Raw genomic sequence first — 15230 nt, 5'->3', positions numbered from 1 at the left:
GCCTGCAAGCCTGTGTAATGTTCTTTCCCTCCCTCCTAATCCCTTTTTTTTTTTTTTTTGCCACCAGGCAATAGTCTTGCCTGACCTGATGAGGTGAAACAAAGCTTAGGTGGGAAAAAAGAGGCATTGGAATACACTACTGTAATCAGAAATTGGGTAAACTGGTGCTTTTATGTTGACTTTGCTTGAGGATGAAATGGAAGAGAAGACTAAAGAACAAGCTTGCTGAATCCAGTTTTCCCTCAAGGATGAGTTAAACTGGAGTGGGTGGAGTTATACTCAGGTGAAACTGTCTCAAATCCTTATGGAAACGTAACGTATCATTCAATCACAAATAAATAGTGCTGGGGAATCAATCTGCTTGGTGAGTGATGTGATCAGGTGCTGATCTGGGCTGGGCTGTGGAGGTGGATGGGGAAATCTGAGTAACGCAGCCTTCTGAAGGGGACGGTGGGAAAGGATGGTACCTTCCCTGTGTTGCCAGATAACCCACAAAACAAAAAAATCAGCTGATGATGAAATCTAGGCATTTCCCTCATGCCAATTTCTTTCTATTCAGGGAAAAGAAGTGGCGTTTGGAGACTTCACTGTAAGCCTGAGGCAAGAACTAAAATCCCTCAATATCATCACTGGCACCGTGAGCAGTTATTTGAGGCTAAACAGGGAATTCTTAAGATTCTTTGTCTGTGTAGAAATCATCCAGGTTACAGAAGCAATGTTTCCTTGTAGAAGGGCTTACGTGCCCCAAAGTTGATCATTTCCCCACCGATCCATATTAACTGCTGTAGTAACAAGTACTTTCCTGTCCCCCAAACCATGCCTCATTTGATGCCGACAGCTGCTGTTTTTCAAAGCAATACTGAAGGCGGAGTGGTGTCTTTTACTTAGCTGTAGGAAAATGAGGCTATTCTAGCCATGACCTTGTATCTGACCTTACTGAGGTAGTCGTCTTGTGTCATCCCGATTGCTTGCTTTTAAATGAGCTTTCGGGAATGGCTGTCCAGGCTCTCTGTGGTGATTTGCATGTCAAAAACCTAAAGAATTATTCTGGTAAAGAGCAAGAGCTTGAAGGGATAGAAAGCGACAGGTGGAAAATGAAATTAGGGCAGAAATCTTCATTGCCCTGCCCCTTGTCCAAAGTGTGTGCGAAGTCAGAAGCGCATTTGATACCCGCTTCATGATCTGGCAAGAGACTTTTTAAGGTGCAAGGCAGTGAAGGACTGTGCCCAAAATGTACAACTGCTGTTATTTTCATGTTGTGGTCAAGACTCGCTGATCCCTTTGCAAGACCGTTTGAAGATCTTATTATCGCTAGTGAAACCAGTGGGCTTACAGCTGCTGTGTTGTCTGCGTAAATGGGCATGTTCAGGTGACAGTGATTTCTAAAAGCTTCACCCTTTTATTTGATGTAAGGCCAGCTGGAAGGCCTTGGTTTTCTCCGAGTAATTTTGTGAAGCAGCAGGTCTTTCTGATAATTATCTTCACTCTATTTCCATCAAATACCGCTTGAAACTTTGGCTTCGTAAAACAGAGAACGTGCAGCAGCAGCAGCTGTCATCCCAGAGCCAGCAGCGCGCACCAGACGTGTGATATTGGGGACATCTCTCTCTCCAAATGCTGGAAAGGTGCTTTATTTCCATAGCTTATAAAGGTGCACCCAGGCACAGCTTACGGGAGCAGAAGTGCTGTCTGCATTTGAGAGAACAGGGATACTTGGACTTGCTGTCAGGTTTGGATGCTTTTAGTAGAATCTGCAGACGCTACATAACATGGATATTGCTGTTCTAACTTGTCCATAGAGTTCATTGAGGAGACCAAAACCAGAGACGATTCATCTTTCTAAACCTCACTGCCTTGATTGATCCAGACACTCAAGAGGCAGGATATCTTTGCTGTCATCTGTGCTACTTCATATTAAAAAAAAAAAGAAGAAAAGGCATTGAAATTTATGAGAGCAGCTAGGGAAGCAACCGAGAAGTACTGGCACCTCAAGTGACTGATCGGACTAACGGAGTCCATCAGTCTCCCATGTGTATTAGTGCTGCTAGCTCGGCTTTCACAGTCATTTTTAAGGCAATAATTCTCCTAGCAAATCAGCAATATAATTTAAGTACTACTGTCTAAACTAGTTTCCTGGTCATCCATTTGCTAAAGTCACCAAATTTTATTATTTACCCACAACGCAATTATACCAAAACATACATATATTTAAGAAAAAGAAACACCTTTATAGAAATGTTGATAGTGCTTTGAAATCCTCTGTCACAGCTGGGGCTCTGCTAGACATTGCTAGAGGTCTCCCTGCTCAAATATTCCCCCGTTGCGCTGGGCAGAACAAACTTCACGTATCTCCCCTTCTCCCAGCCCCTCCGGATTCGCAGAAGTCTTTGCCGGATGCAGGGCAAACTGAAGATGACTTTTGCCAGGATCACAGTGCATGGGACGAGCAGCGTGAGGGTGTAGGTCGGAGGCAGGTAGAACTTGTACTGGTTCTCATCGAAGGCCCTCGACCATCCGTACGTCAGTGTGTGCAGAGTGCTGATTAACAAGGCAATAAATCCAAGGGTGGACTAAAAGGAAGAGGAACACACGCCAGTTAGCAGGGGTCCTTGTGCCTGTCTGTTTTGCTGTCTGTCCTGTACATAGCACAGAGAAAGCAATTAGTATTCCTGCGTTTCTCGGGCAGAATAAAACGCGACTGGAAACCTTCCCTGGGTAGCGTGCCAGACTGCGTTTTTCTTTTTCTAATCAGAGGTTAAGTGTGATATTAGAAACTCAGCAGGAGTTTCCCAGAAGGTGCTGCCAACTCGGCTGCGAGATGGGCTCCAGCCTCCGCCTGCCGCAGCAGCCCCCAGCCCCTGCCGAGCTCGTAACCGCGGGCAGCTCGCACGTGCTCCTCCCCAGCCGCAGCTGCCGGCCCGGCCGCCTGCTGGTCCGTGGCTGGCGAGAGGCTGCTGGCCCGTGGGCTGAAGCATCAGCATCGTGGCTCGGGACCAGCAGTCCGCACCGTCAGAAGTCGGTGAGGCTGTAGCCTCGCACGGAGCAAAGACACCTTCGGGTAACTGCTGTCATCTACAGGCAAATGAGGTTGTGGCGACAGAAGTGCTCTGGTCTGAGGTGAGCAACTGCCCTGAAGGGTTTCCTTCTCTGTCCTAGAGATCCGTGCTGGTTCGTGAGCCAGACCACCAGGCTGTAGGATGGACTAAGTCCTTGAAATGGGGAGCCAAGGGCCCTTTATCCACTTGGGGAGGCAGCAAGAACCCAGCCCCTGTTTTGCAGACAAAAACTTCCCCCATTTTCACCTGGGATCATGGCTCCCAAGCACCCACAGAGACAACATTTTGCTTGAGGGTTGCTCTCAAGAAGGGTTTTAAACTGGTGTCCCCTCACCGGTGGTTTCCTGCCAGCATCAGAGGTGGTGGCTCCCCAGCTCGCCCGCTCCTGCTGCCCGCTGGGGCTCGCTCCCAGAGGCATCTCAAGTACAAGCCTTTGCTGCTGTTATTTTCAAAGAAAATGAGTAGCATGCTGCTCTGCTGCCCTACTTCAAATGGTTGGTCTAAGCCTGCAATAACAAACACATTTCAAGATGCCTAGATGGGGAACATTTTGCTGCTGCCGTCCCTAACATAGGGAAGGAAGCCTTTACAAGTCGAAATACCTGGCTTGGTGCAGCTAGTCAGAGATCAGCAAGAAACAGGGTCTTCCTGAAGGTACGTCCAGGAAAGAGGACACAGCAAGGAAATAAGGGACCAGGGCAAGACAGGAGGAAGGACTCATCGTCTCTTGAAAAAATAACCTCAGCTGGAAAGCTACTCAATTCAAAGCATCCCTTCCTATTTTTGATTGTTGGGAAACTATTTAAAAACCCAGACAACTTTTTAAAATGTACCATGTTGCCAACAAGCTAGACCAAGCATCCTCTAACCTCCAGAGCTAATCATTTAGGCAGCTGAGAGGAGTGGGCAGGGGAGGGAAGGAGAGCTCCAGAACGTGCTACGTGCTACCAGCAGTAACTACTTTACTTTGACAGCACCTATCAGGCAGTCATGTGGGTGTCACCGAGTCCTGCCAAGATTTCACTCGTACAACACCCTGCCAAGTTAGGGAGCTCTCCTCTCTGTGTTACAGCTGAGCATTGCTCAAGGTCGTGCTGGGAGTCAGGAGCAGACCCGTGACCTGCACTTCAGTCCTGCGTGCATCCCCGCATCTGTCCTTTCTTCCAGGAACAGCTGTCCTTCTTCCCAACAGCCACGTCTGATTCCTAAGCCAAAGTGGTAACAAGCAGCAACAGGGTCAAGATTGGTTTCACTTGGAAAGTTAAGGAGGAGTTTGCTGGAATATGCCATGACTGCAGTTGAACCTAACAGCAGGACTTGACCCACAGCTCATCCATCCTTTACCGACTCCAAGCTTCTCTCCAGCAGGCACTAAAATCCCTGGGCGGCAAAAGGTTGGAAGTACCAACTTAAGACTCATCTGGCAGAGCAGAGATGTAAAGCAGGGCAGGGGAAGAGGGACAGGGTGAAGTCCAAGGGCAGTAGATGCTTTCTGCCCTGGGCAGAGGGTGATTTTGGAGTCAGCCTGAGCAGGGCTCTATGCACGGCAGAGATGTCAGAGCTGGAGATAATTAAGTTTATTCCTCTTTCAGCTGCTGCTGGTACCGGGGGAGAGCAGGAGTGGAAATTAATGGGACAAAAGGTGACAAACCATCACAGGCGCTCAGTGACCCACCTTTGCGTGTAGATGGTGGGGTGCATGAAACAAAAAAGCTAATTGGCAAAAAAATGTGTGGATAAGCTGGCAGTGGCTGGGAACGGGCACTGGCAGCTCCTGAGACAGCAGCAATGGGCTGATCTGCTCCTAACAGAAATGAGGGGCTGTCTGCTGAGCTGGGGTGCTGGGGCAGAGCAGGGTGCCTGGGGGAGTGGGGTGGTCCCAATGCCATCAGCTGGCTGAAGGACCTGTGGTCAGCAGGGTCCCATGGCTGCACCCACCAGACAAGCTGTCAGCTGGGTATAGGTTGCTCTATAAGCATATGAAAGACAAAAGTTTTGCCGATCGCAGCCTGGCTCAGTATATACTGCTCAATGTATACCCCGTATACCAAAATGCAGCCTACTGAGCACCCCACAGGGGCTGATTTGCCAACGCGCTCAGCCCTGATGGTGCACTGCGTTTTGAAGCTCTGCCCTCGTTTAGCCTCTCAATGCAGTTTCTGGATGGGAAACTTTTTGGGTTTTTGTTTCAAACAGTGGCAGGGGTTTCTTTTGCACTGTCGCAGCATGGGGAATATGGGACCACCACCCATGTAAGGTGCTGTTAAAGCCCTCTGAAAGATGGCTCTGTGAAGATGGCATCTTCCTAATGCAGGCTTTGCATCTATTTTCCATTCTGTATTAACTCCCGTATCTCCCCCATCTCCTTGGTGCCTGTGAGGCTCCCCGTAACGCATCAGCAAAGGTGATTCGGTCGCATGCGGCTCATTTAGAAATGCCTGGGCAGTGTCCAAAGCCAGCGTCCCCTTCCTGACCCATATACACCTCTGACTGCTGCTGCCGTCAGTCCCGTGAAGCAATTAGCTCCGTGGAAGTGGCTCTGGCTCACGCTTCGTCGACAGGAGGGTTAGAAAAGGTCTGATGACAGATTCTTTACATCTTGCCATACACGAGCTAAGAAAGAAACCAGGTCAATTCAACCTTCAAATTCTGGGAGGAATTCTCCGGGTGGGAAGGCAATCATACCCATTTTTACTTCTCAGCCAAGTACATTTGATTTGTAAATCACTGGGGAACATTAAAAATGTCTCCTCTAAGTTGAATTACATACAAAACGTTCCTGTTACCAGTGTCTAGACCCCATACATTTTCTGTTAATCAAAACTGGACATACAGGGGAACTGTGTATCCAGTTTAACTATATTTAATTGAAATTTGGATACATGCAGAAACTACTACAAAAATTAACTTTTTTTCCCTAAAACCTTAGCAATAAGCCAAACAGGATTTTTGGCCCATCAAGCAACAGATGAGTATTTTAAGAGCGTGGCAGCGTCCCACGACGCTAATGCAGGTGCACACGCTGCTGCTGGAAAATGCCAGGCTTGGGAAGCTCCGAGTAAGGAGGAGACTAAAGTGGCTCCTGGATTTATAACAAGCCCCAGCCCTCTCTCAAATGTGGATTTTGGTCGAGCGTCCCTGAAACACCCTAGCCAGTTCAATGGCAACAAATTGCTGCATTTTCCGGGAGTCAGCTGGCAGGGGTGGCTGTGCTCCCCATTCTCCCCATCTTTCACTTTTCTCAGGCACAGGAAGCCACGATGCCTCTGATGCACTGTAACGGGGTCAAGTGCTAGACATCCCAAATATTTGAGACAGCAGCCTCGCGCTTCACCCTTGTATTTGCATTGTGCCACTGTGCATTAATTCAGGGAGGATCACATTGCGCTGCGTGAATGTTAACCTCTGGAGCCTGGGAGCAGTTTTATTTGCTCTTAATTTCCTCAATTTCACCAACTTACTGAAGAGTAAATAATTTAAGAGAGTCCTCATTTAAAAAATAAATAAATAAATAAATGGAAGCTAATGTGCTAAGAGAGGCTGTAGCCAGCTTTTTCCATGGTATTTCCACAGAAGGGCACAATACCAGCCGTGCCTCTCCCGCATGTGATCAGCCAGCAGCTCGTGTCGCATGGCCATGCTTTATCCCATGCGGACAGGAATAGGTGTGAGTATCTTTCCACGAACTAAGCCAGCCAGTTCCCACGTGGGGCAGCCAAGAGCTATTTTGGAGCCCAGCATCACGAAGGTCTCCTGTGCCAGCGCTGACATACCCTTAGAAAGACGTGGGAAGGGGTCCCAAAGGGCAGACGCGACAGTCGCGTTCCATACACTGTTTGGAGGCGGCACCACTACCTGCCGTGACAACGTATATATTACAGGACACGCTGCCAGCACCCTCCAGGAGAGCTGCCGGGCTGCCTGGGGAGCCAAAGGGAAATGCAGGGGGTTTCAAAGCCTCCTTCCAGGCTGCAAGGAGGTACTTCCCTTCCTTTGGGATTCCTGCTATGAGATGCCTAAGCCAGGAACGATTTATCCAACGTCCCAGCAGCTGCAGCCCTCCCTTGAGACGTGGTGGCGAGAATTAATATGCTCCTGCTGTCCAACCTGAAAGAGAGGTTTAAAGCCAGGGCTCCCTTCTCCCCAAGGGAGTCTTGGGTTCAAGCTCTCCCGGTGAGGCTTTTCTACTCAGTGTAAATAATTACTCGCTAGCCCACAGCAAGAGAGGAAAAAAGACAAACTGGCTTGCTCGTTTGGTGATCAGGGCACTTGTGGGAGAAGCGGGGGAGCGGGCTTCAAACTCCTGCTCTAATGAATATTGAATTATTTATATGCTGCTGAAGAGCTTCAGCGGGAGAGGCTGGGTGACAGATATTCACCTCTGCATCCCTGAACCCTGCCCTCCTCTTTCGAAGGGTTAGGCGCCCTGCGCAGGGGCAGCTCCGCGGGGGAGATGCGGGGGGACGGGGTCCCATGGGGGCTGAGGCACGTCGGGGTGCCACGTGGGTCACTGCAGTGGGACCCGAAGCCTGGCGCGTGCTAAGCAGCAGCGATGCGGCAGGCATGAGTGACAAGGGGTCTTAGGACTGTGGGATGGGACAGTGGCATGGCGAGTGGAGTTTGGCTTCAAATTGAGCTTGAATGTGCAGGGAATACGTGAAGGTTCGTTGCCTGCCATCCCCGTTAGTTAGCCCTAAGCCCGGCTCCAAGCATGTCCCTCAGAGTGCTGCAGCCCCTGAGTTTGGGGTTTGTGAATGGCCCATGTGCTGGACTTGGGTCACAATGGGAATTTGGCCCTTGGGAGCTTGGACATCGCTGCAAGTGGGAAGAAGGCTCCTAAACTACTGAATGACTTTGGAGAAAGGAAAAATATCCCTGCACTCCTCATTCACCTTCTAGAATCAGACATGGACATTTCACTGAAACCACACCCAGTTCTCTCTGCTTCTTGAGCGCTGGCATGTTTATAGACCAGTCTAGGTCTCTTCAAACCTGTCGAATATTTGGGTGCATGCAAGCTCTGCCAAACCTGACCTCCCCCTGCACTGTCCTCCCAGGCGCTTTCCTAACCGTTGTCTTCTCAAAGCCCACTCTCCCCGAAAGGCACGGGCAGATCTGCATCCCGCAGCCAGCTCGCTCATCCTCCCGCAGCATCCCCAACATACCGTGCGTGACTGACACGCGGCCAGCTCCACAGGGGATCCTGCCCACGGAAGGGAACAACCCTGAGCTCTCAGAACAACCCCCAGGCTTTCTGCCTGGTGTGACTCGAGGAGGTTTTTAGCTGTGAACGGCAGCACTGCTGCTCATGGGTGCAGAGGGAGGAAAGGAGCACTCGGCGGGGGTGTCACGCAGGCAAAGCCCAGGCTGTTTGTTTCTCAGGATCTCTAATGCTGCTAAATGCAGGGTGAGAAAGAACTTCAGCCAAGACATTAAAGACTCCCTCCTGCAAAGCCTGCCACTAATCCTCACATGGGTGCCCATGACACATTACATTTTCCCTTCCCCCAAGACAGCAGCACCCTCCGCAGACGGGGCGAGCCCTGCATGGGAGCAGCACGGCCCCCCAGGACACAGCGCACCCCGTATCACCTCCTGGGCGTGGGGTCCACGGCTCGGGGGTGCAGGGGGAGGTGTGGGGTGGCAGGGTTTGCCCCTGACGCTGGCGCGCAGCTTGCAGAGCCCGTGCTGGAGCAGGGACGTGCTGGGACGCCAGGTCAACCTCTGCCCTCTGTGGTCTGTGGGAGAGCCTGGCTCCGACTGCAAAATCACTCTCTGGCATTGGCAAATGTCGACTTTACCTGAATGAAACTGAATTCCCTCCAGTTGAGAGAGTTTGCGATGGATGGAAGTGAAGTGATGGCAAGTAACGACAGCAAGCCCAGGGCAATTATTCCAACAGAGATATAAATCTCCATCCTCCAGACTTCCTCCTCTACCCAGATATTCATCTTCTTCTCCACAGCCTGGCATGACAATGAAGGTTTGTTAAAACGGAGCGCTTAGGCATAGAGGAACTGAGTTTTATCTGTATTCGTTCTGGTTTTGGAAGCAGGTTTCCTGGATGAACACTGGGTCCTACTCACACCTCCAGCACTAGTTGCCCCTACGTTCTGGGAGGTGTGAAAATGCTCTTTTACCCCACCGCTGTTTAGCCAAGCTAGACCAGATCTGAAGCCTGCTGGGAAGAACTGCTGAATGCTCTCAGCTCCCACAGCCCATAACCACAGCAGCAAGCCCCAAAGTCACATTTGGAAAGGTAATTAGAATGAGAAGTCAGTTTAAAGCCATGAAAACAAATACAGATGCTTGAATATGCAGCAGTCTCCTAATAACCTTCGTTTTAAGTGCATTTAGGGGGGAAATTGTTCATGCTAATGGAAGGGAAGATGGGTTTTATGCTGCATGGGAAAGAGCAACATTTAGAACCGTCCTCTTTAGCCCATTAAATGGGTTTAATTTACTAAACAAAGATGTTGCTAGAAAACAGGAGGTAGAGGGGAAATGAACACAGGATGCTTCCCCGAGATTGATGTGCAACCATGGCAATTGAGAAGGACCTGCTGAAGGCTGGAGCTGAGAGGCTGGGGATGTTGTCTGATGGATGCTTTGAAGGGGCACTGCTGCCGACAGCAGCCGTCCTGCTCCCCGCTGCCCCCAGGGCCCCTTCCTGCCTCTCTGTTGGGACACGTGGGCAAATACCCCAGTGCAGAAAGCAGACTGGTTACGGGGCAATTCCTTGGTTGGGTTCCCCAATTGGCTACACAAAGCTTGAGCCATCCCAGGAGGTGGTGGGGTGAAGCAGCGAGAAGCCAGGGGCAGGAGAAGGGCAGAATCAGATTTTCCCGTGGCACTGCCGGGTTCCAGAGCCAGCCGAATTGCCTGAAGGTAGCAATCTCACACTGGATAAACACTGCCAAGAGTCTTAATAAGGCAATGAAGTCCTTTTCCATTTCCTCGTTCTCCTAGACTATGACCACTTCTTCACCATCATTTTGTTAAACTCCTGGAGGCACACTGTGGTGAGCAGACACCTCCTACAAAACCCCCCACCCCGGGTCATGACTTCGCTCCAGCAGGCACCTCCTGTGGACATCAGTGCAAGCAAATGGGGATCTCCCAAAATGCAGAAAGAAAAGTTGAGGGGAACTCTGCTCCCTCCACCCCTGGATTTCTCCTCTCCTAGCATTTGTCCTGCCTCTCAGACATGTGAGGCTGGTCTCAAAGGCTTGTCCGTGCTTCTGGAAGCAGTGGCACGGGGGAGTCTGATCCTCACCCTGGCTGTAAGTGCACGGGCAGCACCCTGCTAAGGTTGGCTGGTCCTCAGCATGGATGGTGCACACCGGTTGCCTCGTGGAAGTGCTCATACAGATAAGGGCTTATTCCCACTGTCCCACACGTGCTTTGGAAAGCAAATGCAAAAGCCGAGATACTAAGCCTGCTACCCAACATCTGGATGCGTGTGGCAGATTACTACAGGTGCTGACCTGAAGAGTACCCACATTACCTGCTTGACGGCCGTCTCGATTAACTGGTAGCGGTGGGAGCGGCGCATGGGCAGGCAGAGGCTGTACACGGCATGCAAAGCCGCGCAGAAGAAGCTGAGGAGACCGATCTGCTTTCGGTGCTGGAGCCACTGGTCGAGCCAATCTGGAAAGCGCTTGTATTTGGTGCCATAGTAGAGCTGCGAGCAGGCTGCCAGCACCCCGGGCAGGTAGACGAGAGACAGCATGACGTAGGCCACGCACGGCAGCGTTGTGTTGACCACCTCGATGGGGATCTTGTACAACTTGTTCTTCTGCTCCCTGATGTACGGGTGGATGACCTGCCGGATCAGGTTGTAAGTGAAGAAGCAAAGGAAGAGCCCCAGAGCCAAAAAGGTGGGGATTTTCCAGGCTGGCAAGAGGCGCAGGGGAATGTTCTCAATCTCACGGGCTGATGACATGCAGCCCATGTCCACAGGGGTGAATCCCATGACTTGAGCAATTTCTGCGACTGTGCGCTTGGCTTCTTGGCTATTTGAGCAAATCAGAACCTGCAATGAACAGAAAGATACACACAGGGCAAAGACAGATCAGGCTGCTGGGAATGAGCGCGTCAGGAGGGGTGCTATGCTAAAGGAAGCCTACGTTATTCCACCGAGCATCATGCTTCCTGGCAGGCTTTCCGAGGGGGCTTTACCATAGCTGCCAAAGAGCTGTCTCTCCTGGACAGGTTTCCTTTCATGTGTGCACCCACCAGTTTGTTTTACTGGCTGTGTTCAGGTAAACAGACAAAGAATACTTTTCACTTAGGCAGAAGCTCCAAAGACTACAAAGCGTGAAGTAAGTTGGGGGTACTTCATTTCCGAGCAAAGAAATGCAGAAGCTATGGGCTGGTCTCTGGATGCCACAACCAGCACTCAGACCCCTTTTCCTGGAGCCATCTGCTGATGCTGCCAGACCTCAGCTGCTGAAACAGTTGGGATGTGGCCCTTGCCAGAAGAAAACAATACCTGCTTATTTCCATCCCTGGCACCCGACTGCAGCGTCCACGCGGAAACCACATTAAACCCCTTGACCACGGTGCAGGCTGGGAACAGGGAAGCCAAGTACTCGGCATTGGATTCTTTGTGATGGTTGATCTCGGTGTTGTTACTAACGTCCACCAGGATCTTGCCTGCCAGCACATCAGCCAGGTCACAGAGGGTGGAGTAATGTTCCCTGAAAACCGCCACAAAAATGACATCGGTCTTCTTCACCGCGTCAGCCTGGAAGGTGACTTCTGCTGCAGAAGGGAAGAGGCCAGTTTTGCGCTTTGGGTTGCGGCTGCCGACCACCACCTTGAACCCGGAGCACACTAGGCGGATGGCCAATGACCGTGCAAAGTCCCCACTCCCCAGCACCCCGATGGTGCGGCCGGCCGTGGGCGTGATGCTGAGGTCACCCTCCATGCTCCGATGGCCCAGGAGGGGTTTGGCCATGTCTCCTCCAGACATCCTGGCAGGAAAAACAAGGGGAAATGCAAGTTCATTGTGAAGCTCTTGCAGAGATCCAGACCACATCCACGGTCATGGGAGAAAATGCCACTTAGGCCACTTGAACAGAAGTGGATGTGGTTTTGGTCCCAGTAGCCCAGGACCCGTCTGCCAAACCCACCAGCAAGCATGCAGTAATGTACAAGCACCATTGGAGGGGGACAAAACACCAGGCTGGGGTGGAGGCGAAGGGTTTTAGGGAGGTTTCCCGGTGTTTGTGTGATCCAACACCAGCTGGCTGGACTCACCCATCCCTTGCTGTTCTTCATGCTGGCATCTCAAGCTGCCAGCGCAACCCTAACAGTGACCAGGACCGGCAACTCTCAGAGCCCCATGGAGCCAGCAGGCATCTTCCAAAAAGCCCAGGGCCAGGGATCCATGGGGATCCCTGAGTCCACATTGGGAGAGCTGTGGAGGTGGGCTGGCTTCTGATCTGGAGGAGCAGAATCAAGGCAGGGAGTTTAAGCTGAAATGAAAGTGTCCTAAAAGTGGTAAGTGAAGAGAGTTGCAGCCTATGCCTGTTCCAATACCTGGGTCTGGCAAGCGCTGTTTGCTTCAGCTCGTCAATGAGTAATGAGAACTTACTCGTGACATTTAAAAAATATATTAAAACATGATGGGATTTGCTCATGAAAGATGTTGATGAGCTTTACAAACGTTAATGAATTTTGCCCTGCAACACTCTGCTCTCCATAACAGATTAGATATTGATGCCACGGAGAGGTTTTAAGCAGATCAATAAATTCACGGGCAGCACACCGGCCAGCCCAGGGGGACAGATGAAACTCAGGCAGGGGACTGCCAGGCTGCTCGCAGTGTGCCACTGGTGGCTCAATTCTGCCTCCCAGCTTAAGGAATGGAACATTTTTAAAGAGCTCAGGAGGTGGCCCAGGGAACTTACACATCAGGACATCTGGCTTTTGTACTGGGGACACTGGTAGAGGTTATAATGAAGACTGTAATTAACAAACTCATATATTGGGGACCAAGACAACCTGGTTTTGGCAGAGTACAGTCTTGCCTTATAGCTAGTCAAGTTCTTCCAAAGTGAAGGTGACCACTCTGATGGGGTGACCCGGTCCCGGCACAGGCTGTGTTTTTCATAGGCTTTTGGAAATGCCCTTCACCCAAGGCTTTTCTGAGATTGGGGCAGTAGTGGTGCAAAGGGGAAGGGCACTTCTGCACAAATAGTTACCAATGGGAAACAAAGGGTACGAAGAAATAAGCAATTGTCATAACGGGAAGAGGTTATCCAAAGATTTCCCCGAGGATCTGTGTTTTTCAATGCGCTCATAAGCGGTCTGGGAAAGGGAGTGAATACTGAGAAGATGGAGTTTGTGGGTGATGATTGTTCAGGACAGTCAATCTTTGTTGAGAAGAATCTGCAGAAGGATCTCCTCGTTCGAAGTGCCTGAGCACCAAAATTCACTACTGACGCATGGCAAGAGCTGCCTATGGGCAGCTAACTATACGTATACTTTAATGAGCTGTGAATTTGTCAAAACCACTCAGAAAAAAAGATCTGAAGGTCACAGTACTCTGAAAATACCAGCTTGGTGCTTCTTGGCAGGTGCACATCAAACAGAGCCTGAGTTACCGGGGGAGATTTCTCACAAAGCAACCACGATCTCTTAGTCCTGCTCCTCATGGAAAGCCCACAAAACACAGATGGACCTCAAAACTGTAATTCACTGTTTTGGGTACAAAAATTCATGGCTATGGTGACAATACTGTTTCTGTGGCAGGGGTCTGTCTGCTCTCCTTGCCTCTCACCAAGCACCAAAGATGCAAGGCCATGGAAGAAGTGCTCTCAGGAAAAAGCAAGTGCCAAAGAAAAGGCGTGATGACTTCTCCCCATTAATAACACCTTTCCTCTGCTCCCCGCATATCATGTAGACTTTCTTTCATCCTCTAGGTGAGTAACAGAGTCCTGCTAAACTCAGAATTACTCGTACTTCACTCAGGTTTCTGCTTCTGTTCCAGACCTGCAGAGGGGTTTGTGTGGGCAATGCTGGCTGCGTCAGCTGGGTTAACCCAGGCTGCTGCCTGTGCACACACCCCTGCCTTAGGTATATTCCATGTCTACCACGGTCACTGGGATGTTTCATCCAGGAATTGGTGGGAAAGGCTTAGAAAAAAAATCACAGAAAACACTGCTGTACCACTGTATAAACCCACATACTGCACGGCACACTGCAGTTCTGCTCTCTCCACTGAAAAAAATAAAAAGGGAATAAAACTAGAAGAGGGCCACAGTGAAAGAGTGAGAGAGATGACAAGGGCTGTCAGCTTGGAAAAGCAGCACCTCGGTGAGGAAAGGGGAATGCCTGGGATATCTCGAGGTGAAGAGCAACCTCACAGCTGGAGCTCAGGCCAACAGGAATGCTGGAGAGCAAGACGGACAGACCAGCCCTCTCCATCCACGACCAGCCATATGCAGAACCCCTGATGGAAAGTAAAGCAGCTGTATCTGAAAAGATGTTGTGGGTTTGTTTTGTTTTTTTTTCCCTGGCCCCTTCCTATCAGACACTTTATCAAAAGGTCACTGCTTTACTTTTTAGAAACCTTCTTGCTCCACCTAAATTTATTCGTGGCCAGAACTGTTTGTTCTAGGGCCAACTCTATTGTTCAGCCTAATGAGCTTTCTTTCCTACGGTCCCCCTCCTTTTCCACCACCTGTACACACAAAGTGTTATCCCGAAATACAGAGAGGTGCATCTCTGGCTCTCAGCCAAGGGGAGAGAAATCATCATTCAGGGTGACAAAGCGGTTGTTACCCGCAGACTCATTTTATAATCAACCTAAAGCACCTCAAAAGCGCTCTCCGTGCTCCCATGGGAATGCGAATTTTGCTGCAAGCAAACTTTCTTGTAGTGTTTTTCTCTGTCCTGTAACTGCCACTGAACATGTAGAGAGATGCTGGCAATGTTTGGCGATAAACAGCTTTGCTTTCTCCAGTTATTTTGATTAAAAAGGATGACAGAATTAAATGGCCTTTGAAGTCAGCAGTATAGTTAAGAAGTAAGAAGCCTCAAAATGTTTTCTGTGGATTTTGGTGTGATTATTTTAGTTGTACTTCAGCTGCTGGGGCTTCGGGGCAGGACCCGGCCCTGCTGCAGAGCCCGTGGTGGGACGGCAGCTCGCTCCCGCCGCCGGCT

The 15230-nt window shown here is 50.3% G+C and overlaps 1 protein-coding gene across 4 annotated transcripts; it reads right to left on the bottom strand.

Moving 5' to 3' along the window:
- Window positions 1–24: 24 nt before the first annotated feature.
- Window positions 25–14064, bottom strand: STEAP3 (STEAP3 metalloreductase). 4 transcript variants are annotated; one of them, XR_004842292.1, is made up of 5 exons: window positions 11551–14061; window positions 10564–11091; window positions 8858–9022; window positions 2226–2570; window positions 25–1907 (listed from the first exon to the last, which is right to left on the bottom strand). XR_004842292.1 is itself a non-coding variant. In XM_009640848.2 (4 exons), the coding sequence occupies exons 1-4, from the start codon at window positions 12097–12099 to the stop codon at window positions 2280–2282; spliced, it is 1533 nt and encodes a 510-aa protein (XP_009639143.2). In that variant the 5' UTR covers window positions 12100–14060; the 3' UTR covers window positions 25–2279. The 4 variants fall into 4 exon arrangements, 2 of the variants coding, with proteins under 2 accessions (XP_009639143.2, XP_035752240.1); XR_004842293.1 differs by having other exon boundaries at window positions 25–1904; XM_009640848.2 differs by having other exon boundaries at window positions 25–2570; window positions 11551–14060.
- Between the last annotated feature and the right edge of the window lie 1166 nt (window positions 14065–15230).

Source organism: Egretta garzetta, unplaced genomic scaffold (genome assembly GCF_000687185.1).
Source record: "Egretta garzetta isolate BGI_Z169 unplaced genomic scaffold, ASM68718v1 scaffold326, whole genome shotgun sequence".
NCBI lineage: Eukaryota > Metazoa > Chordata > Aves > Pelecaniformes > Ardeidae > Egretta > Egretta garzetta.
Note: the sequence above shows the minus strand (reverse complement) of the source record. Positions and strands in the feature narration are given on the sequence as shown.